The sequence below is a fragment of the Panthera pardus genome, unplaced genomic scaffold, assembly GCF_024362965.1.
Source record: "Panthera pardus isolate Hobbes unplaced genomic scaffold, ASM2436296v1 HiC_scaffold_12, whole genome shotgun sequence".
Classification (NCBI taxonomy): Eukaryota; Metazoa; Chordata; class Mammalia; order Carnivora; family Felidae; genus Panthera; species Panthera pardus.
This window is the reverse complement of record NW_026526677.1, coordinates 10,924,674-10,950,226: the sequence shown is the minus strand read 5'-3', so window position 1 is coordinate 10,950,226 and position 25,553 is coordinate 10,924,674. Positions and strand designations below refer to the sequence as shown.

General features: G+C 40.4%; 2 protein-coding genes across 5 annotated transcripts in view; one reads left to right on the top strand and one right to left on the bottom strand.

Moving 5' to 3' along the window:
- Positions 1-25,553, bottom strand: part of LOC109246511 (membrane-spanning 4-domains subfamily A member 4A-like) — a 168,081-nt gene that overhangs the window by 120,284 nt on the left and 22,244 nt on the right. Inside the window, exon 1 of one of the 3 annotated variants that reach the window (XM_019414525.2) lies at positions 20,072-20,207. The exons of the other annotated variants lie outside the window; for them this stretch is intronic. The gene's annotated coding sequence lies outside the window, so the exon portion shown is untranslated. Of the gene's footprint in view, positions 1-20,071; positions 20,208-25,553 lie in introns of those variants that run through there. 3 annotated transcript variants of the gene reach the window in all.
- Positions 1,516-21,036, top strand: MS4A5 (membrane spanning 4-domains A5). Of its 2 annotated transcripts, XM_019414530.2 has the most exons (5): positions 1,517-1,777; positions 5,697-5,825; positions 8,276-8,332; positions 9,542-9,694; positions 20,724-21,036. In XM_019414530.2, the coding sequence occupies exons 1-5, from the start codon at positions 1,625-1,627 to the stop codon at positions 20,823-20,825; spliced, it is 594 nt and encodes a 197-aa protein (XP_019270075.2). In that variant the 5' UTR covers positions 1,517-1,624; the 3' UTR covers positions 20,826-21,036. The 2 variants fall into 2 exon arrangements, with proteins under 2 accessions (XP_019270076.2, XP_019270075.2); XM_019414531.2 differs by lacking the exon at positions 8,276-8,332 and having other exon boundaries at positions 1,516-1,777.

The window sequence follows — 25,553 nt, the reverse complement described above, 5'->3', positions numbered from 1 at the left end:
TCAGGTTATCTTTCTACCATTTTATGACTATTACAACATTGTGCCAATCATCATGCTGAGAGAGAGAGAGAGAGAGAGAGGGGGAAAGACTGAAAAAGGTTTATAGGAAAGCTACAACATGAGTAATGGGGATGAAATGGTATTACAAAGTATACTGGAATAGAGTTTGCTTAACTGAGAGAACACTAACCCAATATCAAAGGATTTTCATAAAGGAAGATCACCATTAGGATTCCATGTTCTGAAAAACTGAATGCAAGAAAGTAAATTCAGAAAAAAACTATAAGGGGATTGGTACTTTAGTATGTTCTAACTGGAAAGTGGCTAGAGGCTGTCACGTCAGGATTTTCAATTTAGGGAGACCTGATCTTATTAGGAAACACCAGGGGCACCTGGGTGGCTCAGTCAGTTAAGCATCTGACTCTTGATTTCAGCTCAGGTCATGATCTCACAGTTTGTGAGTTAGAGAGCCCTGCATCAGGCTGTGCGCTGACAGTGCGGAGCCTGCTTAGGATTCTCTCTCTCTCTCCCTCTCTCTCCCTCTCTCTCTCTCTCTCTCTCTCTCTCTGCCCCTCCCCTGTTCATGTTCTCCCCCCCCAAAATAAATAAATAAACTGTAAAAGAAAGAAAGAAAGAAAGAAAGAAAGAAAGAAAGAAAGAAAGAGGAAAAAAGGAAACACCAGAGGATGACAAAGGAAAGTATATAAATGAATACAAATTTTTCTCCTCCCTTCATGCAGGTCCTTGCATTATGACAGTACAGATCTTCCCATGAAGAGACGGAGTCTGTTTTCTTATCCTTAAATATAGGCCATCTCTGCAGTTTGCTTAGGTCAATGAGAGATTAGCACACACGATTCTGCAAAAGTTTAGAAAACATTGTGAGTTAGAGAAGAACCAAGAGTCTGTCAACTGCCAGCTATGTGACCGAGGTCACACTAAATCATCTAGCTTTGGCCACCCCACCAATTGACCACAGATGCAGAGAAAACCTGGCTGGTAAGAGCTGAGCTTGACCAGACCAGTAGGAACACCCACATGACCCATGGAATTGTAAGCGAAATCAAATGGTGATTGTTCCACACCATTCAGTGTTGAAGGGGTTTGTTCACAGATAAAGCTAATAAAATCCGGTGGCAAAAACAAAGTGACAACCTAAACAGCCACTATATACTTCAAGAGGTGGATTATTGATTAATTCTAAGGGCCTGAGAGCTCTTGTCCCCTACCTCCTGAAGACAGAGAACTAGAATGAATGTTCCTAATACTCATTTATTTGGGAAGGAAAACGTCCTCACAGATCATCTAGCCCAGCCTGATCAATGTGAATATATGGAGTCTGAAACTAAGAGAGAGCACATGACTTGTCCAAGGTCATGGTGAGGTTCTGACTGCACTACAACTACTGGGCAGGTCCTCTGACCCCCCGTCCTGGAAATTTTACTCACTAACCTCGAGATCTCGGCCAATCCTGATATTCTATGACTCTATGATGCTGTGGTTCTACAATTCCAAGACAAAGCACAACAATGCCAGCGCTCCAGACAGCCTTGGAACAGAAGAACATGGTCTAGACTGAAGTAACAAGAACATTTTTTCATTTCAAAATATCAACTACACCATCATGAATTCAAACTCTGCACACAGTCCTGTGTTTCTTGTATTTCCTCCGGAGATCACTGTTTCCAAGCTTCAGTCACCAGAGTTTATAGCCACAACCTATGAATCTAGCGGCCCTTTTCCAAAATCACTTACCACAAAAATGAAAACCTTAGGGGTAAGTAAGATCTGCCCTAATGTATACTCTACTGAGGGTGTGTTAGGGACTGAATGTTTGTGTTTCCCAAAATTCATAGTTGAAACTGTAATTCCAATGTAATGGTGTTTGGAGGTGGGATCTTTTCGGGGTAATTAGTTCATGAGGGTAAACTCTCATGAGTGGGATTAATGCCTTTATAAGAAGAGGTCAGGGAGGTAAGTAGCTCTCTTTCCACCATGTGAACTTACAAAAGACAAGTTTCCAGCCTGTAACCCAGAGGCGGTCTACATCAGAACCCAACCTTGTGGCACCCTGCTATCAAACTTTCAGCCTCCAGAATCATGAGAAATAGATTTCTGTTGTTTATAAGCCATCCAGTCTATGAACCATGGGCTTAATCAGCCACCTCATCAGGGTATTATAGATTCTATTACTTTGTTCAGAAGCCTAAACTAAGATGGGGGTTGGGGGGGGGGGAGAAGAAAGAGAAAAAAATATTTGGTGGTGCAATGTTTCAAGGTAGGAGCTAATTCCAACTTTTATTTCCACTCAAATCAGGAAGTGTCACATTTCTATACCAACTATGTACAAATTTCTATGGAGAGGAAAAGAATCCTCTGGGCTCTTGAAGGTCACAATTAAAGTAAAAATCTCCAAAATGACCAACTAGGAGTTTTTTCCTAGTCAAGTTCAGAGAAAAGGAAGAGAAAATCAAGTAGAAGTCAATAGATCAGGTTCTATATCCTGGGTTACTGAGTTGTACGGTTTTATATTTTCCCAATCAGAACTCAGAATTCATTTTGATAACATGATATGGTATTTTTATATGCGGGGCTTTTGCAGAAAATCCCCTTAATACTGTAAATGCTCATCTCTCCACCCACCTATCCATTTCTTGAATATTAATTATTTTTTATTTACCAATCCTCCTTTCAGACAATGTGATTCAGTATGTTTGAGGCTGTGACAGGGCCTGTATCTCATAACATATTTGTCTTTTCAATCCCAAGCCTTCAAGGATGGAAAATAGGAAAAATTTTTTATTTTTTTTTCAGAAAAAAAAAAACAAAGTAGAGAAAGAGGGCCCACTGACATGCAGGAAAGGGCCAACAGTCTAAACTGCTTTAACATCTATTTAAATATAATGGTACTCAAACTTCCACTAAACAGTTCATATTACTTTAACAAATATGGATTGAACTATGTGCAAAAAATTATGTTAGACACTATAGGGGGTTACAGAAATAAACACAACCCACTTTCTCTCATTGAGAAGAATAAATACATAATTTAGAAATAATAAAGTGACAATATTAAAAACCACATTTCAATGTAGCATCTTATAGGAGCCATATATGGTGGTGGGGGGGAGGGGGTTGGAATCCAGAGAAGGAACAGTTACTTCTACCTAAAAGCAATGAGACTGGGGCTCCTGGGTGCCTCAGTCGGTTAGGCGTCTGACTTTGGCTCGGGTCATGATCTTGTGGTTTGTGGATTCGAGCCCCGCGTCGGGCTCTGTGCTGACAGCTTGGAGCCTGCTTCGGATTCTGTGTCTTCCTCTCTCTCTGCCCCTCACCCGCTTGTGCTCTGTCTCTCTCTGTCTCTCAAAAATGAATAAATGTAAAAAAAAAAAAAAGGTTAAAAGCAATGAGACAACATCATAGCAAATTTGGCATTTAATCTGAACCCTGAAGGAGTGATGGAATTTTCTTAAAGTTTTTTTTTTAATGTTTATTTATCTGAGAGAGACAGAGCATGAGTGGGAGAGGGCCAGAGAGAGAGGGAGACACAGAATCCAAAGCAGGTTCCAGGCCCTGGCCCATCAACACAGAGCCCCACGCAGGGCTCGAACCACGAACTCTGAGATCATGACCTGAGCTGGAATCGGATGTTTAACCGACTGAGCCACCTAGGTGCCCCAGAAGTGATGGAATTTTAATAAGTAGAAATGAAGGGAAAGGAAGAAGGCAGAATTTTCTAGATAGAGAAAGCACTGTGAACAAAGAGCTCATGGTGGCGTAGTTTGGGAATGGCAAAGAAGAGCTGGGAGAGAGCAAATTAGACTTGAAAGATTTAAGGGGATTGACTAAAAGACAAAAAAGAAATAAGAAAAATCAGGATGGATAAATAAACTGTGGTACATCCCCACAAGGGAATGTGACTTGATGGTCAAAATAAATAAGCCATCAAGCCATGAAGAGACATATGGAGAACCTAACATATGCATTGCTAAGTGAAAGAAGCCAGCCTGCGAAGACAACAAACTACATGATTCCAAGTATGTGACAGTCCGGAAAAGCCAAAGTACGGAGACAAAAAGATCAGTGGTTGCCAGGGGATGAAGGGAAGAGGTAGGGTTGACCATGTGGAGGGCAGGATGTTTAGGGAAGGAAAACTATTGTGCACAATACTATAATGGTGGATACACACCATTGCACATTCGTCAAAAGCCACAGAACGTACAACACCTAGAGTGAAGCCTAATGTAAACTATGGACTTTGATTGACAGTGATGTGTCAGTGTTGGTTCATCAATGACAACAAATGTACCAGTATGGGATGTTGGTAGTGGGGGAAGGCAACAGGAAATACATGAGAACTCTGTACTTTTCATGCCATTTTGCTGTGAACCTAAAACCGCTTTTAAAAGTAAAGCCTCTTAATTTAAATAAAATGGTAAGTACGGTAAATTTTGTTATGTATATTTTACCAAAACTATTTGAAATGTGAAAAATCACCTTTAGGAACTAACTGGGAGAGAAAAGGAAACAACCAGGAAGGTAATTTGTGGAGACCTAATTGCCAAGAATCCTATATCCCACCCCTACTTTGATTTTACAATATAGACAAGTAGCTTCCAATCTGTGAAACCAACAAATTACCTAAGGAGCTTTATAAAATATATACCTCAGGTCCCTGGGCCTTGTTCCGGAACCACTGAACAGCGATTTTGAGGGTGGTGGTGGTGGTTGAAATCTGTAATTTTTAAACACTTCTCTGAATTGGATGACCGCCAGATTGGGCAGCTTTGTTTCAAACGGATTGGTTCTGTCTTGCTATCCTACTTCAGCACTGACACAACACTGGAATAGAGAAAAAGGAAGCTGGTGCGGAAAAGCCAGGCAGGAAACAATTTTAATAGTTTAGAGGACTGGGCGGTGGCTATTGTGTTGAACTTACTCAAAGGAACCTGGACTTGAGGAAAATGATCTCATTCACAACTCACCTACTTAAAGGTCATAGTTACCATGGGAGTGAATGAGATTACTCAGACCGAGAAGACAGACGGAGAATAAGAGGGCAGAGAAAACAGATTCACACGCGGTACACCTTCCATTCTTTATGTCACGCTCACCAATCTTCCCTAGCAGTTGTTAAACCCTGGCTTTATTTGTATTCATTATTTGCTTTATTTTTAATTTTTGGAGGAATCTCCATACTTTTTTCCATGGTAATACATCCCCACCAACAGGGCAGCCCATCCTCACCAGCATTTGCTCTCTTGTCTTTTTGATGATAGCCATTTTAACAGATGTGAAGTCCTATTTCCTTGCGGTTTGGATGTGCATTTCCCGGATGCTTGGAGTTTGACATGGACTTCTCAGCCTCACCTGGAGATTCTACTCACTAAGTATAGGATATAGGATACAGGGCCTGAGAGTTTTCATCTCTAATTCCCAGCAGGTCCTAATGTTGCCAGTCCATGGACTACATTTTCCAGAACACTGATTTAGATCACTTTACCTATTACAAAGTATCAGATAAAGGGATCAAGAAAACACCTGGGAGTATCATAAAAGGGCTTCTGCTATCCTTTCCTTATTTATAAGGAAGGTAATTGCCAAATCCTTTTAACCAAAAGAGGATCATGCACATTTTTGAAAAGGGAACCCACCGTTTTGCTTTCTCCTTATCATGACTTTTCCTCTATTTACAGGCTATCCAGATCCTGTTTGGACTGCTGAACTTTTCCTTTGGAGTTGTTTTCCTTTTTACCCTTGAAAACCCATACCCAAGGTTCCCCTTTATATTTATTTCAGGATATCCATTCTGGAGCTCTGTTTTGGTGAGTATAGGCAATGGAGTTAAATTTGAGGCCATGCCAACAGGAATACTAGGGAATTCTTAATTACAAAATTAGCTGCATTCAGTGCATGATATGCTTTGAAAAGTTAAAATAAAAATCAACTTTGTTGAAATTTTTTCCCCATTAATTCATCAGAATTGCTGATGTTCCATCACTGGGCCTTGAAGTTCCTTTGGGAACATTTCCTTGGATCTTGACATTATTTGTCCATTAATTCATTCAAAATAAGTTGCCATCTTTATAAGCCAGACACATGGAGGAAGGCAATGAGGACCCAGAGGTTAATAATACATGGACCCTCACTATGAAAGACGGTATGAAGTTTCCTCAAAAAATAAAAAATAGAACTACTATATGATCCAGAAATTCCACTTCTGGAAATATATCCAAAGGAAATGAAAACCCTATGTTAAAGATATATCTGCACCTCCATGTCCGTAGCAGCATTATTCAAAACAGCCAAGATATGGAAACAACTTAAGTGTCAATCAACAGATGAATGGATAAAGAAGTGTATATACATACTTGTGTGTGTGTGTGTGTGTGTGTGTGTGTGTGTGTGTGTGTGTGTATTACTCAGCCATAAATAACCAAGAAAATCCTGACACTTGCAATAACATGGTTAGACTTTGAGGGCATTATGTTAACGTGAAATAAGTTAGACAGGCAAAGACAAATACTGTACAATCTCACTTATATTTAGAATTTAAAAAACCTCACAGAACTAGAGCTCAGATTTAAGGTTTCCAGGGGCAGAGAGTGAGGAGAGAAGGGATGGAGGGAGGTGTTCAAAAGGCACAAACTTCAGTTATGAGATAAATAAGCATAACTTCAGTTATAAGACAAATGTATGACAGGATGACTACAGTTAACACTGCTGTATGATACATATAGAATTTTTTAAGAGAGTCAATTCTAAGAGTTCTCATCACAAAGAAAAATATTATTTTTCCTCTTTTTCTTTCATTTTTTTGGGGGGGTGGATCTATATGAGATAACTGATGTCAAGTAAACTCATTATAATCATTTCACACTATGTTTAAGTCATATCATTATGCTGTACGTCCTAAACAGCACTGCATGCCAACTATATCTCAATTAATCTGGGGGGGGGGGTGGGTAATAAACAAACAAAAAGAGTAATACATGGGCACTTCCTTCAAAGGGCTCTCAATTTACCAAGAAAGCAAACATGTAAACAGGTCATTTCAAGGTACTGGGATTAATGATACCACAGAGGGTGCAGACAGTGCTTACAGAAGTCGAGATGAAAGTAAAGTAGGGAATTCTTAATCAGAATTTTTTAGAAAAGTCAAGAAACTTTTTAGAAAAAAGTTTTAGAACTTTTTAGAAAAGTAAAGAAACAGAGGTATCTTTGAGCTGCACAGAGACATTTAATCACATTTCATAACATTCAATAAACATTATTTTGGGACCTAGTATAGTGCCAGAGAATAGTGTGTGGGAATTCATAGAAAAAGCAGTTCTTGGTCTCGAGGTCTCTCAAGTGGAGAGTAGGATAATTACCATACGGTGTGATGAGTGAGAACAGACAGGCAAGCTGCCTCTAGAGGAAGGGCACCCACAAAAAGGAGGGGAGACTTCCCAGGGATACTTCCAGTCTGATGGGAGTTTTAAAGGGCCAGTGGTTAAGCAGGAGGAGGGCACACACAGAGGATGGGAGTGGGGAATGGCTGGGGGTAAGGGGTAGGGATATCTTGCTGCCAAGGGAGGAGGGACACTTTCTATTCTGAGAACTGTAAGAGTTCAGCACAGAGAGTGAGGGTAAGAGGTGAGGCTGAAGCAATACCAGGCGGTGGGACCAGAAACTTAAAAATGGGTGTGCTGTAATCCCATCTGGAGTTTCTGCCAGGTAATGATGCTACTACTATGTATGACTCACCTCCATGAAAATCCTGGGGATTTTTTTCAGAATGCCCAGCCTATTAGCTGGGAGAACACACTGGATCGCACATGGGCATGAAGGATGTTTCTTTTTATTTTTTTAATATGAAATTTATTGTCAAATTGGTTTCCATACAACACCCAGTGCTCATCCCAACAGGTGCCCTCCTCAAGGAGGATGTTTCTTAAAAGGATCACAGAACCTGATCTTATTGGCTGTGAACTGATTTGACACCAATGTGTCGTGACATCAAAGCTGAGTCCACAACAGCTGTAAAAGGAAGATGGATGAGAAAACTAAAGCCCAGTGTTCAAATAGATAGTTAAGACTAAAGCTACTTTCTAGTTCAGTATTTTGTCCGCTACTCATTTGTAGATAGTCATCTGAGGCATCTTGCTCACTGCTTTGAGGATCATAGGAATTAGGAAGGCATGTACAAGAAACGCGGAGAGGTCTGTTCTCTGAGACCTCTTTAGCATCAGCTAAACAAGCCCATCACTAAGATATTTATTCTTTTTAATAGTTCATTAATTCTGGAGCCTTCCTAGTTGCACTGGAAAGAAAACCCACAGGAAGCCTGGTGAGTTAGATTTCTCCTTTCCTAAAAAATGTGTAACATTGAAATAATTAAGTCTAGCCTTGAAAATGAATTTGGAAAATCTTTAAACCACTACAATTCCACAAACTGTCAAGTACTGATACCAATTGATGGCATTTGGCTTTTTTTTGTCCATAGAATCATAAAACACTAATGCCAGAAGAGTTTTCTTTTCTTTTTTTTTTTTTTAAATTTTTAGTGTTTATTTTTGGGAGAGAGAGAGACAGAGTGCAAATGGGGGAAGGACAGAGAGAGAAGGGAGACACAGAATCTGAAACAGGCTCCAGGCTCTGAGCTGTCAGTACAGAGCCGACGTGGGGCTCGAACCCACGAACTGTGAGGTCATGACCTGAGCCTAAGTTGGACGCTTAACTGACCGAGACGCCCAAGCGCCCCTAGTGCCAGGAGAATTTTCTAGGTAATCCAGTTTCTTATTTATGAAAACACTGAAACACAGAATAAATCTCCAAGTTCCTAAGCCAAAAGGTAAAATGGGTCTCAGCATTTCAGTGACACACTCAGTCATTCTTTTTGTAAGTATTTGTGGTCCCATCTCCTGCCAGACATTTCAACAGGCACGAGTTTATTAGCTCACATGACAGGCATACCGTGAAGACAATCTAATTAAACCTTATAAGCAAAAGTTCAAAATAAATAATATAGTGTTAATGAGTGCGAGATTTTAACTTACAGATAAATTATAAGTAGAATATTTTTACTTTTCTCAAAGAATCAAAAATGTGAGATATTAATTAAGAAGCCAAGAAAGTAATTCCAGCCCAGGGTGTCCCCTGCAGGTTTCAAGTTTGGGGAAGAACTAAAAATTGCAAAGAAATACAATGTTTAGTTAGAGTCATGAAACAAAAATGTAAGTAGGTCATGACTTTTACCAGGGCATCAAAATGCAATGCAAGGTGACAACGCCTAAGTCCCTTTTTGTCCAGTGTGCACTCCTTCCCCCAAGTAAATGGGAGTTAACTCGGGTACAGATCATGGAGGACAGAAGGATTTTTCAGAGCTCCCTGGATCCCATTATTCTGTGGCTGAGAGCCCGAAGCCCGAAGGGATGAAGTGTCTCACAGATGATCACACAGCTGCCTAGTGGCATTGCAATGCTGTGACTAAAACCCTCTCCCGGTCTTCCCACTGCTGCTCTGCCTACAGCCTGCGTGTTATGTTCATCTCTTTCAGGTGAAGACAACCCAAGCAATGAATTCTCTTAGTGCCTTGGCAGCAACAGCCGGAATTATTCTCATCGCACTTGGTCTCGTTCTAGATCAAAACTACTTTTGTGGCCATGAAGACACAAATGGTCGGTGCTGGGCCATTAATACCCTATTCATTGTAAGTATGCCACATTTTTACAGTAAGGGATAATGGGGGTAATCGTAAAGATTTATTAGCACCCGATCAGCAAAATCTAAATAACATTGTAGACACATGTATTGTCTTTTATTTACGAACATTTACAGAAATAATAGGATCTTCTAGGTTATACCAGGCATTGTGGAATAGAAAAATAAACGCATTACGACCCCCACCTTTAGGATTTCACAGATGAGTAGAGAAGGCAAAATGTGTACCAATGAGTAATATAAAAGACCGAGTGTTACAAGAGGAAAACTACAGGTAGAGCAGTTCGGTAGTAATTCATAGCCCTAGATGTACATTAGAATCACGAGGGGAATGTTTTTATGGTTTTGGTTTTGGCTTTAATATTTAGTCTGGACTTCTGACAAAACATGGTATACATTGAAAACAGAGATTTACTTCTAATCTTTCCAAAACACCACTAATATTAGTTTAAGGTAATGTAAAAGATGTAAATCTACAGAAAAAACAGTCAACAAGACCCATCAAAATGTGCAGAGAAAGCTGGAAAGTAATCACCTGAGGAAAAGGGAGTCCTTACAGAAGTAAAATATGGTGGGGCACTTGGGTGGCTCACTAGGTTAAGTGTCTGCCTTCGGCTCAGGTCATGATCTCACAGCTCATGAGTTCGAGCCCCATGTCGGGCTCTGTGCTGACAGCTTAGAGCCTGGAGCCTGTTTCAGATTTGGGTCCCTCTCTCTCTGCCCCTCCCCTGCTCATGCTCTGCTTCTCTCTCTCTCTGAAAAATGAAATTAAACAATTTTTTGTAAAAGTAAAATATTGGGGTGCCTGGGTGGCTCAGTTGGTTGAGTGGCTCAGGTCATGATCTCCTGGTTTATGGGTTCAAGCCCCGCATTGGGCTCTGTGCTGACAGCTCAGAGCCTGGAGCCTGCTTCAGATTCCGTGTCTCCCTCTTTCTCTGCCCCTCCCGCAATCATGCTCTGTCTCTCTCAATAATATAATAAATAAATGTTAAAAAAAAGTAAAAAAAAAAAAAAAAGTAAAATATGGACATTGCAAGAGCAGACATCCTTCCTCATCTTTTTCCTGTGCTTAGAATGAAAGCATGCATGGGGCACCTGGGTGGCTCAGTCGGTTAAGCATTCGACTTTGGCTCAGGTCATGATCTCACGGTCTGTGAGTTCAAACCCCACATCGGGCTTTGTGCCGACAGCTTGGAGCCCGGAGACTGCTTCAGATTCTGTGTCTCCCTCTCTCTCTGCCCCTCCCCTGTTCATGCCGTCTCTCTCTGTCTCAAAAATAAATAAACATTAAAAAAATCAAAAATATAAAAGAATGAAAGCATGCAGTTTTTCATCATTAGGTATGCTGTCGGCTGAGGGTTTTTTATATGGACTTGATCAGATTGAATAAGTTTTTTCTCTTCCCAGTTTGTTAAATGTATTTACCATGTGTGTTGAATTTAGTGAAATTCTTTTTCTAGATCTACTGAGACAATCATGAGGTCTTTGTCCTTTATTCTATTATTATGCTGCATTGCATTGATTGCCTTTTTGTCTTAAAGAAACCTTACATTCCTAGGATAAATCCCACTCAGTCATGGTATATAATCCTTTACAAATGTTATCAGATTCAGCTTTCTAGTACTTTGTTAAAGATTTTTGCATCTATATAAGGGATACTGGCCTATAGTCATCTTTTCTTGTGACGTCTTTTTCGCGTCTGGTTAATACTGGCATTATAGAATGAGTTGGAAAATATTCCTTCCTCTTATACTTTTTGTTAAATTTTGTGAAAATTGGTATCAAACTTTCTGTAAACGTTAGGAAGACTCACTGGTGAAGTCTCCTGGGTCTGGGTTTTTCTTTGTGGGATGTTTTTACAATCACTGTCATCTGTGTATTTAGGTTTTCTATTTCCTCTTGGACCAGTTTCAGGAGCTTGTCCCTTATTGTTGGCCTGAGTGAATGAAGAAGCATGACAATACTGATTTTCAAAGAAGGTTGCCATGGTAATACTGTGTATGTAGGGTTGTCTACCAATAACCTAGCACCTTGAACTAGCACAGAGGAGATAAAATAGCCAAGGTGATAAGCCCATCGCCATCAATGGCATCTGTCATTTTGAAGGGGGAATAATTTTGTTCTGGTCATCTTGAGCAGAGGAAGCAGTCTAGTTCCTAATTGTGAGGAGCACAGGGCCACCTGTGCATTAGCTGTCCTAATCTTTTAGACCATTTGCTTCCGTGAGGTTTCTAGATTATAGCTTGATGTCTATAATAAGTGTGGTAGTGGTGGTGGTGGTGGAGGTTTCCATAAGATCTTATGAAAAAAGACTCAAGTGTACTCTTTCCCTGATGGTATTTCCAAAATAACCAATCCCCTGCCTAAGGTCACACAAAAACGATTAGCTGGCTGGCAAGGGAAAGTAGTCCACATCTGTTTGGGGGGGGGGGGCAAGACAAATTTTATAATCAGTTATCAGAAAAGAAGTTATATAATTCACTGAGATATAACACAGAATCAATTTCTGAGGATTTAGTCAATGATTACCAGGAAGTAAGAAGATATCAGGGACAGCAAAGGCCTTAGAAAATCTACCCCTGCCTGCAGATACAAGGAATCAGCAGCCTCCAACAGGTGGAATATATGAAGAAGAGTCTCTCCTACAGCCAATTTCCTACACATAGACAAGACTGGAAAAGGTTTCTTACAAATTTTTACTAAGCGATCCAAGGTAATTGGTCCTAGAGAGGATACTGGTCAAAAAGACATTTTACTCATTAGCCCTGGTGGCTGAATAAGAAGACAGAATTTTAAATCTATAATTATTCCTTCCCTAAGATTTATTCTTTTTTTTTTAGTGTTTATTTTTGAGAGAGAGACACACAAGAGTGAGAATGAGGAGCGGCAGAGAGAGGGAGACACAGAATCTGCAGCGGGCTCCAGCACAGAGCCCTGTCAGCCCTGTCTGTGCCCTGTCAGCACAGAGCCTGATGCAGGGCTTGAACTCATGAGCCGTGAGATCATGACCTGAGCTGAAGTTGGACGCTTAACCAACTGAGCCATCCAGGCGCTCCCCCACCCCATGATTTATTCTTATAGATACACAAAAACATAGATAAAAGGCAGATGGGCAAACAGGATGGTTAGTGGCAAAGCTTTGGCAGACTGTCTTTTTCCTCCCCCACCAAGTAAAAAGTAAACAGGAACAAATGTGAAGGGCTAATGAAAAAGTCCTGGGAGACCTGATTTCTAGGACAAATCAACACTATTCAATAAAAAGTGCTAGACTCCCCTCGTCAACAGGGATGTGCAAACCCTGCACAGGGTTGCTCAAACAGATTCAGTGGAATAGTCACTAAATGAGTCAAAGGACCAGGACCAAAACGGTGAGGGGTCTGGCTAGACCTCTCTGGGGGTCTCTGTGACTGTCTGGCACCTTCAAAGACCACCAGGAAAATCAAAGGCAGTTAAAAGCTGAATGTATTAAATCTGCTAATCACAGGAGAGCATAGGGTCTCAGGTGCAATAAGGGGAACCAGAAAAGAGCATTTATAGGCTTTCATCAGCTGGAGTAGTCACAAGGTAATTTTAGGGGAGAGGAACAGTAGTCTGGAAAGGATCTGGTTAGAGTTGCAAACTAGAATAGTTGCAAGGATAGTCAGTGGTCTAATTTTTGGAAAACATTAATTCACATGGAATCACCATTAAGACATTTCTCTGTGGTCTTACCTTGAACATAAGGCTCTGAGAAGCCTTATGTTAAAACCTTGAACTTAGATATTTGGTCTTGCATCCATTATCATGCTTTGGTGCACCTCAATTTGCTGAGTCAAAGTACAGTTACTTTTCAAATCATGGTTTCTTTCCATGATCAATTCTTAATAATCTTAGCTAAAACTAAAGACTATGAAAATTACCAAAAGGAAAAAGTAGAAGCCACTGGACTAACAGTTAACTTCTCAAAAGCAACAATAAAAGCCAGAGACTGAACTGATATCTTCAGTGTTTTGAAACAAACAAAAAAATACCAACCAAGAGCCTGTCATTCATGGCCCATTAAAACATCTTACAAGAATGAAGTGAAATGAAGTCTCTTCAGAGACGCAAAATTCAAGCTTGTCTCCTGCAGAGCAGCATTAAAGGAATAATAATGAACTCCAAGTACAAAGAAAATGATAGCACAATGAGACACAAGAAGGAAGGAAGAACAAAGAATGTGATAAACACATGGACAAATACGAGTGAAGGCTGCTTGTGTAATACAGCAACAATAAGATACACTGAAATTAAAAATAAAGTATTTAAAATACCAGTCAGGGGGCGCCTGGGTGGCTCAGTGGGTTAAGCGGCTGACTTCAGCTCAGGTCATGATCTCGTGGTCCATGAGTTCGAGCCCCATGTCGGGCTCTGTGCTGACACCTCAGAGCCTGGAGCCTGTTTCGAATTCTGTGTCTCCCTCTCTCTCCGACCCTCCCCCGTTCATGCTCTGTCTCTCTCTGTCTTAAATATAAATAAACGTTAAAAAAAATTAAACAAAATTAAAAATAGAATAATAAAATACCAGTCAGAATTAACATGTAAATAGAGAAGGGAGCAAATCGTGTTTTTGCTATTTGAGTTTGCTAAGGGCCTGAGTTTTCCCTGAGAAGAGGGTGAAGGTTTGAAGAACTTTAGACTTTGATATGTTTTAAAACTTAATGGTATCATCAAAAGTAAAAAACTAGCTCACAGATATATTTTGTCTACTATTCCAACAACAACAGAATACACATTTTTGTAACACACACAAAAAAATGATTATATATTGGTAAATATGACAATTTCAGATTAATACCAAAGGTTGAAGTCATAATGTATGTCCTATGCAATAAAACCATAAACAATGATTTAAAGTAATTTCAAAAGCCCCTACGTGGTTGGATATGAAGAAGTGTGCTTCAAAGGAATTATCGGATCAGAGAAAAAATTAAAATATAAATCCAAACATGTTCTGAAATGAAAGCTCAAAACCTTGAGGGCAGAAGGTAGAACAATACTTTAAGGCAATTCATAGCTTAGAAATGTAGATACTATAAATTATGAAACTTTGAAAAACAATGGTCCAAACATTAATCTCAGGGATTAAAGGAGAGAAAAGTTAGTCCAAAGAAAGAAGAATAAATTAATATATAGTGACAAGAATGGAAATTAGTAAAAAGAAATCATGCATACATTAGAAAGGAGTAAAACAGCCAATGACTGGTTTACAGAAAATACTCATAAAATATACAAATCCTTGGGGCACCTGGGTGGCTCAGTCAGTTAAGCGTCAGACTTCAGCTCAGGTCCTGATCTCACGGTTTGTGGGTTTGAGCCCCGCATCAGGCTCTGTGCTGACAGCTCAGAGCCTGCTTCGGATTCTTTGTCTCCCTCTCTCTCTGTCCCTCCCCTACTCATGCTCTGTCTCTGTCTCTCAAAAATAAATAAACATTAAAAAGAATTTTTAAATATACAAATCTTTTTTTATGGTTATGACAGAGTAATTTATATCAGAGCATCCCTCTAGTGAAAACCACTTTAATTAAAAGCTTATTAGAATTTCAAAACATTTCCAGCTGTTTGAATATACATGAAAGATACCACAGCCGCCAGGATTTGAAGTGCAAGGATCGTGTAAGAATTGTACACATTGAAGTAAACCCAAAATGCTCCATCGCGTTCCTCCACAAGTTATTTGCTGACTCCTAACGTGTAGGATGCAAAGCTCAGAAGCCAAGTTGATAGGAAGCTAAGAGGCTAAAAGGCCAAGAATAGATTTCAGCAGTCATGCAGTGCTGGGGACAGACACACAAACTGTTCAGAGTCCACCAACAGCAGTGGTGGAGTCTAGTAAACACCCCGAAATTTCACTTCTGAAGAAAGACTACACCCTAGAACCAAGGACAAAAGAAACAGATCAGCCATCCCACAAAACTGAAATCCATCCTTGGAATTATTCTGATCAAGGTAACCTTCCCCTAATCTGTCTGATGGAAGAAAATTACATCATCTCCAGAGGAAGACAACATAATTTAGAATTTCTACCATTTTTTGCATATTACGTTTAAGTGTAAACAAACAAACAAACCAACAAACAAACAAAAACCAGACAGAACCACTCATGCCAGAAGATAGGACATCCCATTCAAAGGAATAAAGGTAAACTTCCAACTGACTTCTCACTTGGAGGCCTGATAAAGGCCGCAGGACAGCGGAATGACATTTTTAAAGTGCCAAAATAAATAACGCGTGGAATTCTATGTCCAGTGAAAATGTTCTTTAAAAGTAAAGTTGAAATAGAGATATCAAACCAACACAAACTGAAAACAATTGGCATTGGCAAATTAGCCCTGAAGAATATTGAATCAGTAATCAAAAACCTCCCAAAAGAGAAAAATCCAGGACCAGATGGCTTCGCTGGCAAATTCTACCAAACATTTAAAGAAGAATTAATACCAATCCTTCTTAAACTCTTCTAAAAGGTGGAAGCATCCAAATTCATTTTATAAGCCCAGGAATACCCACACCAAAACAAGACAAGTACACCACAAGAAAATTGCAAGCCAATATCCCTGATGAATATAGATGTAAAAATCCTCGACACATTATTAGCAAACTGGATTCAAGAGTATATTAAAAGTCGCATACACTATTATCAAGTGGTGTTTATTCCAGGGATACCAGGTTCAACATATACAAATCAGTCAATGTGATATACCACAATAACATAATGAAGAATGAAAATCATACGACCATCTCAATAGATGAAGAAAAAGAATTTGACAAAACTTAACATGCAAAATTTAAACATAATTTAAATTCTCAACACACTGAGATAAAGAAACCTATCTCAACATAATAAAGGCCATATATGACAAGCCCACAGGAACAAGACAAGGATGCCTACTCTTAACACTTCTATTCAACAAAGTACAAGAAATCCTAGCCAGAGCAATTGGGGGAAGAAAGGGAAAAAAATGAAAAAAAAAAAAAAAAGAAGAGGGGAGGGGACGGGAGGGAAGGGAAGGGGAGGGGAGGGGAGGGAAGGGAAGGGAAGGGAAGGGAAGGGAAGGGAAGGGAAGAGAAGAGAAGAGAAGAGAAGAGAAGAGAAGAGAAGAGAAGAGAAGAGAAGAAGAGAAGAGAAAGCACCCAAATCAGAAAGGAAGAAGTAAAAATGTCTCTGCTTGCAGATGACATATTATACACAGAAAACCCTAAAGATTCCACCAAAAAAACTATCAGAACTAATAAAATGAATTCAATAAGATTGCAGGATCCAAATAGCAATATATAAAAATAAGTTGCATTTCTACATGCTAATAAAGATCTATGAGAAAGAAATTAAGAAATCACATCTGCAATTGCATCAAAAAAGATAAAGTACCTAGGAATAAATTTAATCAAGGAGGTGAAGGAACTTGAAGACATTGATGAAAGAAACAGAAGGCACAAATAAATGGGAAGATATCCCGTGTTCATAGATCAGAAGGGTTAATATTGTTAAAATGCCAATACTACCCAGAGCAATCTGCAGATTCAATCAATCCCCATCAAACTACCGATGGCATTTTTCTCAGAAATAAAAAATAATCCTAAAATTTTCATGGAACCACGAAAGACCCAAAGAGCAGAGCAGCAATCTTGAGAAAGAAAAACAAAGCTGAAGGCATCACATTTCTTGATTTCAAATGCACTATAAAGCTATGGTTCTCAAAAACAGTAAGGTATACAAACAGACGCACAGGTCAATGGAATGAATACAGTCATAAACGTATGCATGTATGACCAATTAATTTACAACAAAGGAGGGGCGCCTGGGTGGCTCAGTCAGTTAAGTGTTCGACTTTGGCTCAGGTCACGATCTCACAGTTCGTTGGTTCAAGTCCTGCGTCAGGCTCTGTGCTGACAACTCAGAGCCTGGAGCCTGCTTCGGATTCTGTGTCTCCCACTCTCTCTCTCTCTCTCTCCCTCTCTCTCTGCCCCTCCCCCACTCATTTTCTCTCACACTCTCTCTCTCTCTCTCTCTCTCTCTCAAGAATGAATAAATGTTAAAAAAAATTTAAAAACATTCACAACAAAGGAGCCAAGAATATATGACGGGGAAAGGACAGTCTCTCCAATAAATGGTTATCAGGAAAATTAAAAGGCCACACACAAAGAAATGTAACTAGACCACTATCTTACACCATACATAAAAATCAATTCAAAATAGATAAAATCTATCTATTTTGAATGAATAGAAAAATCATTCAAAATAAAGACCTGAATGTAAGACCTAAAATCATAAAACTCCTAGAAGAAAACATAGGTAGTAAACTCTCTGATATCAGTCTCGGCAATGATGGTTTGGATTTGATACCTGAGGCAAAAGCAGCAAAAGCAAAATAAACAAGAGGGGCTACATCAAACTAAAAAGCTTCTGCAAAGCAAAGGAAACCATCAATAAAACGCAAATGCAACCTACGGAATAGGAGAAAATATTTACAAGTCACATATCTAATAAGGGGCTGACATACAAAATATATAAAGAGCTTGTACAACAGCAAAAAAAATTAAAAAGTGGGCAGGGGATCTGAATAGACATTTTTCTAAAGAAGACATACAGATGGCTAACGAGTACATGAAAAGACACACTATATCGTGAGTCATCAGGGAAATGCAAATCAAAACCACAATGAAATATCACCTCACATCTGTTAGAAGGCTATTATCAAAAAGACAAGAAATAACAAGAGTCAGTGAGGCTGTGGAGAAAAGGGATCCCTTGTGCACTGGCGGTGGGAATGGACATCGGTGCAGCCACCATGGAAAACAATACAGAGGGTCCTCAAAAAAAAATTCAAAATAAAACTACTATATAATCCGGCAACTACACTTCTGAGTATGTATACGAAGGAAGAGAAAACACTAACTCAAAAAGATATGAGCCACCTTCATATTCTTTGCAGCGTTATTTACAATAGCCAAGACATGGAAACAAGCTAGACGTCCATGAACAGATGCATATGTGGTTCACTTACAATGGGATATTATTCAGTGATGAGAAAGAAGGAAAGCCACCTGTCTGTAACAACACGAATGGACTCTGAAGACATTATGCTAAGTGAAATCTCCATCCGACTAGATGGAGGGAAACAAGTACTGTATGATATCTCTTACATGTGGAATCTTACAAAGCCAATTTCATGAGAACAGAGAGTGGAATGGTGGTTACCAGGGGCTGCGGGGTGGAGAATTCGGACAGATGCTTGTCAAAGAGTACAAACTTCCAGCTAGACGATGAATAAGCTCCGGAGGTCTAATGCACGGCAATGTCAATATTACTAACAATACTGTATTATATACTTTAGTGTTGCAAAGAGATTAGATCTTAAATATTCTCACCACCAAAAAACCCCCAAATTGATAATTAGGTGACATGATGGAAGTAATTAGCTAACCAATGTGGTGGTGACCATGCTGCACCATACAAGTGTATCAAATCAACATATTGTATACCTTAAACTTAAACAGGCTTATATACCAATTATAACTTAATTAAAAAAAAAAGTAAGTGAAAAGGCAAGGCACAGAATGGGAGTTAATCTCCTCAATACATCTATCTGACTGAAGACCCATATCCAGAAAGTATTAAGCACTCCTGAAAATCAATAATAAAAAGACAAAAAAAAAAAAAAAGTAGCACTTGAACAAGCTCTTCACAAAGAAAGACATGCCAATGGCCAGTAAGCACGTAAAAATTTGTTCAACCTTATCAGTTATGAGAAGAACGCAAATTCAAATCACAATATTTGTATGCACACCAGAATGACTTTAATTACAAGGACTGGCAAAACCAAATGTTGGCAGGAATGTGAAGCAAATGGAATTCTTGTACATTTTTGGTGGGAATGTAAATGGCTCAACCACATTGGAAAACTATCTGGCAGTTTTTATGAAAATTAATCAGGCCTCGTTTATGTCTCCACAATATACATAAGAATATTCACAGAAAATCTATTCTAATAGTAAAAACTAGAAACAATTCAAATGTCTATCAACAACAGAGTGGCTAAAGAAACAGACTATTCAAACAGCAGGATATTACTTAAGAAACAAAACAGAGGGGCGCCTGGGTGGCTCAGTCGGTTAAGCCTCCGAGTACAGCTCAGGTCATGATCTCCTGGCTCGTGGATTCGAGCCCCGCATCGGGCTCTGTGCTGACAGCTCGGAGCCTGGAGCCTGCTTCGGATTCTGTGTCTCCCTCTCTCTCTGCTCCTCCCCCGCTCACGCACAGACACACTCTCTCTCTAATATAAATAAACATTAATAAATAAAATAAAAACCATGTGACTCTAAAATAAACAGTTTGTCAACCTATACTCACACCACATAGACACGGTTGCAGAACAGAATGTGAACCCTATGATCTTCACAAACTTTCACTGGCAGAACACTGCGTGTCTAGCCTCTGGGCTCCCAACAAAGTGTATATACTGTTCGTGCTCTTTGGTGCCAAGATACAAAGCATTTTAAGGGTCTCTGGCAGTTATAAAAAGAACGGAAGATGGTACTATTAGCCTATGCTTCGATCTGTATGTCTTTTTCGACATGTTCCTCTTTTTTCTGGGCCCTGTAGGGTTTTCCCCTCTCTTCTTTCTTTCCTTTTCTATTTTTGCTTCTATTTTTTTTTCCTATTTCTTAATCTTTCTCCTTCAACAGACTACTTTTTTGATATCATTTTTTATATTGGTATATATTTATGAAATGGAGGCTTTCCTGCCTATAATACAGAAAATGTATTGTTTTGTATGACTTTCTCGAAGAAAATAATAGGCCGTCCTGCGCGGTGTTAAAATGCCTGTATATTCTTACGATCTTGCACTAATTTACTTCGTAGGCACGGGATGCACTTGAGACACGTGGGAGAGCTTTTCCCACCTGGGCATTTCTACCTCACTGTCATCAGAAAAATCATTATTGTGCTAATACCATGATTCTCCATTTTTTTCCTTCTTCTTCTTTTTCTTCCGCTGCAGGGAATTTTGATCATGTTGATGGCCTTCAGCGTTATTGAATTATTCATCTCTCTGTCGTTCTCAATTCTGAAGAGATGCTTTTATTGTTGCAGCTGTGACTAATGGTGCTGAAGCGTACTGTGGGAATAAAGATGTGTTACAATCTTTAGGTGAGTTCCTCCTCACCTCCTAAAGAGGTGAGTTCCGTGTGGGAGAAAAAGCCAGCGGGAACATAGAACCTGAAGGCTGGCAACTGTCTGAAGCAAAAGGGGAGTGACTTCAGAGGGTGGGCTCTGGGAACATTCTGGCTAATAAAACACATCCTTGCCAGGTCCTCCTCTCCCTCAATCACATGGTCACCTTGCTGTCGCCTCCCGTTATTCATGCATCCGCTGAGCAACACAGCATCGCCACCGTACAAATTGAGAAATGAGCCAAAGCCCACGGTGTGGGGTGAGCGGGTCCGTGACGTCTCCCGCCGATCTCTCCAAGAGACTCTACCTTAACGGCTCCTTCTCCATGGTTGTATGGAAAAATGAGGTGGTCTGGAAGAATGGCTCGACCCACACATTTTACAATGATACTGCAAGATCATTAATGTTAGCCACTCATAATAACCAGAATAGTTAACAATGAAGGTATATATCGGTAAAAGCCACTAGAGCGGTCCGGGCACTGTGCTAACTGTTTTAGGTGTGTTACTCATTGAACCTCACAAAAAGTCTAAGAGGTGAATGTTATTGTTATATTCATTTCATGGGCCAGGGAGCTGAAGTCAAGAGAGGGTAAGTAAAGTGCCCCCGGTGACAAAGCCCACAATGTCAGAGCCATGACAGCAACAGGCGGCCTGGCTCCAGAGTCCAGGGTTTTGATCCCTACACCCACGTACCAACGTCCCTTAAACTCTTGGTCTCAGAACCCCTTTACACTCAAAACAATTATTCAAGACCCATCACACATAATACAAGTAACATTTTATTAACACAACATTTTATTAACATGACATTTTTTCCAAAAGAAAAAAGAAAATTAGTGTGGAGAGTGGTGCTGTTACATAGTTTTACAAATCCTCTTTTTTTTTTTTTTAGGTTACTTAACATTATTTTATTTTTATTTTTTAAATGTATAGTTTATATACCAAAAAAATGCACACGTTTCATGTATGCGTATTCCCTGATGCCATCCCCATACCCAAGGTACTCAGCATATCCATCACCTCTAAAAATGTTCCTGTGCTCTTTTGAGGGTTTTTTTGTTTGTTTTTTTGTTTGTTTTTTGGCAAGAACACTTAATGTGAGGTCTATTCCCTTCACATATTTTAAAGTGTACAATTCTGTATTAGTAACTAAGTACTCTGTTGCACAGATCTCTAGAACTTACTCATCTTGAATAACAAAAACTTTATACCCATTGAGAATCAAATGCCCATTTAACTTTACTGCACATTCAAATCACCCGAGCAACTTTTATAAACGCCCCCCCCTTAATGCACCACCCCACCCCATGGCAATCAAATAAGAATGTGGTGAGAGCTGGGCATCAATAATTTGTAAAGATTTCCAGGTGGTTCCAGTGCAGAGCTTCTCTCTAGCTTAATGGAAGGCAACTAGATTCTGGTAACTGCTTTCGCAGCCCGTCTGATGTGATGGCTCATGTTCTGTGGCCTGTGGAGAGACCGCTCTAAACTTGTGGAAAGGGGAACTAAGGTCTCAGTATTATTATGAAAGCGATCTTGAGGTCACAGACCCCCTGAAAGAGCCTCAAGGACGCCGGGAGATTCCCAGGCTGCATGCAGAGACGGCCGCCTTACGCTGCATTTCCTTCCGCTGACACTATCCGCCAAGTACTGGGGATCTTCCCGCTGTCTTTCCACCTGCCAGGACAGCCCTCTGAGGGAGCTCTGTGGAGCCTGCCCCTTAGGCATGAGAACCGAAGCTCAAAGCGGTTGAGTTTTCTGAGACTACAAAAGGGAGTAGGATTTAGAACCAGGATTTGAATCAAGACGCCAGACTCCAAATCTCATCATCCTATGCTGCTTTGGGCGCAGAAAACGTTTAGCATATGCAAAGAAATACACTATCAGGTTTTCGCTTCTGCCATAAGCTGGAAGGAGAAAGGCCTATGCGTACATGTGTGACGGTAGGAGACGGGGGAGCAAGATTCTGATGAAAAATAGTCATTTTATTTACTTAAAATATCTATTTCCAGTGGAGTCATGTTCTGATGAAAAGTACGTGGCAGCCGAGTAAGGCTGAGATGTGTGGATATATGAGATCTATTTACGGGTGGGAACACCATCGCCTAACGGTAAGGGCTTTTAAGTCAGATCCAGGTCTCAGTGTTAGTTTTGCCATTTAAAGCTTAAGGACTTGAACAAGTTACTTAACCTTTGTGAGCTTTGAATTCCTAGACTAAAATGCAACAGTAATACCTACCTAATGGGGTTGCCGTGAGCTTTAAATGAAATGTGAACTAATTTAACCAGAGCCTAGAACTTAAAAATCGCGTCGTAAATGGCAGGATTTCTTTCAAATTTGTAATTGAGGGTGTCTTGCTTTCCCAACGTCACATTTCATCACTTATGTGACTCGGGGCCAGTTTCCCTCATTTCCTGAATGTTCGTCTCCACAATCCTAAAACGGAATCAATACTACGGGTGTTATACGGACAGTGCTTGGCATATAAGTAGGTGCTCAACTAGCAGTATTTGCCTGTTAAAAATATAAAGTAGTTCCTCGGATCAGAAGGAAGACCTCGCAAACTCCAAAGCTCTTACGCACTTGAGTTTACGTTTTCCTTTGGTATCAGTGATTTACAAACACAACAGTGACATTTTCCAAGTCATGACCAAGATCTATTTGCAGTAAGATCTTTAGTTTCACCTCTCAGGAACCCTGCTTCTCCCTTACCAATTCTCTGAAACCGAAACCCTCCAACACCAGATAATTCGGGGTCCCCGATGCCTTGCTGAGCAGCGCCTTGTCTTGGGGAACACACCATAATATTACCTCCTGATACTGGAGAGAGCATTGTGATAATCATCTGGAGGGGGAGAAAGAACCAAAACAGAACCACAATCTCTCAACAATCAGAAAAACTGGCCCTGCTTTCAAGGGACGTGTAGTAAGGCTGACTGAGTAAGGCAAGGACAGATATCATTGTGCTGTAGAATGTAGTTTTCATAGGAGAGGCAAAATGTCCCAAGGATTAAAAAAAAAAAAAAAAAGTAGGAGTGTTAGGAGGTGGGGGGATAAAAGGAAGGCAAACTGAACTAAATTAAAGTTTAGTTAATAAACTTGTGTGTAGACTTTAAGAGAGAGACCATCATCAGGAAGGAAGAAAGCCACTAGGTAATGACAGGAGGTTGCATTCAGAGGGGGAGAGATTTTAAATGGGTGGCAGACCCAATATCCTCAAACATGACAGAGAGAAAAAAATTACAGAGCAAGTGCTACCGACAAATCCAAACTGTGGTGGGGATGTCGACACACTCAAGCACTGAAAGGTCAATCAATCCAAACCAGCAAAGGTAAAGCCAAAATGTGTTTGTTTACGCAGAATCAAATTCAAGTTTATTCAAATTCAAGTTTATTTATTATAGAGCCGCCTAACTGATCTCACTGGCCACCGAGAACAGGGTAGCAAACCCTCTAAGCCAGACGTGGGCAGAACAGGGCCGACACGAGAAAAGGATGTGGAATTCAGGTTGTGCAAACCCAGTCCGAGCCTCACCGATGCCATACGTGAGCAAGCCCGGACCCTGTTTCCATGCTCACTGAAATGAAGGTGCGCTCCACTGACCACCCACCATCCTGGACTCCAGCCTCACGCCTCCCCAGCATCCACAACTCCGATGTCACGTTAATGATCAGCCCCGGCACCGACCGTTCAAGCACTTCAGCGGATCCTCAGACCCACAGCCAGAATCTAAGATGGATGGTGGAGCTGATGGTCCCACTTCCCTTCTACGAAATTTATGGGAGGTGACTGCGTGCCTTTCACGTGTGGACACTGATGACAGCAAGTCCTCTATTCAAATGGCAGCCCGTTCCACTGACGACCTGCTTCAGTGGTGGGGAGGTGTCGTTTGTTTTTATGTTGCACCCAGACCAGCCACTCCAGAACGACTACCGCCCATTGCTTATGACCCTCCAGTCGGAACCATCTTAAAGAATAGAGAGTGAGAAGGAGAAATAGAGAAGAGAGGAGGGAGGGAGGAGGAGAGGGAGGAGAACAGAGAGAGGGACAGAGGGAGGGAGAGATGGAGGGAAGATAGGAATTAACTCAGATTTGGCAGGAGCGCTGCCTCCTTTCATCACTAGATGAAGGCAAACAATTGCTTAGTTACAGCCCTGACTCCCTAATAAGATAAAGCGATGCACAAGGAAACTAAAAAGCAATAAAAAAAAAAAAAATCCAACAACATGAACATAGGGGTTGTACAGGTGGAGGCAAGGGGTACGAAACCTTTGGGCAAAAATTCCTTTCCCAAATGTTCACACTTTCCTGGCCACCGGCTTCTTCCATCCCTCACTTGATCTACCCCTAGCACAGCTCCAGGCCAGACTGAAGAGAGAGGCGACGCAAGAGAACCAGAAAGATGGTGGGAAAAGTGAGTCTGTAGGTAAAAGTCCTACTTGAGTTTGTATCCCCAAACACGCAACTCTCGCCTCAAGCTTCTGGGTCTGTGCTCTACAATACCAAAGTATATTTTTTAGGCCATTTCTAGTAAATTCCACACAGGACATACGTGGTCCCACGAGGACCCTAAGTGCGGGCAAACGTGGACAATAGTTGCAGAGGGATACCTGCAATACTCCCGAGCAACCGGGCTTACTGATTCCTGAATCT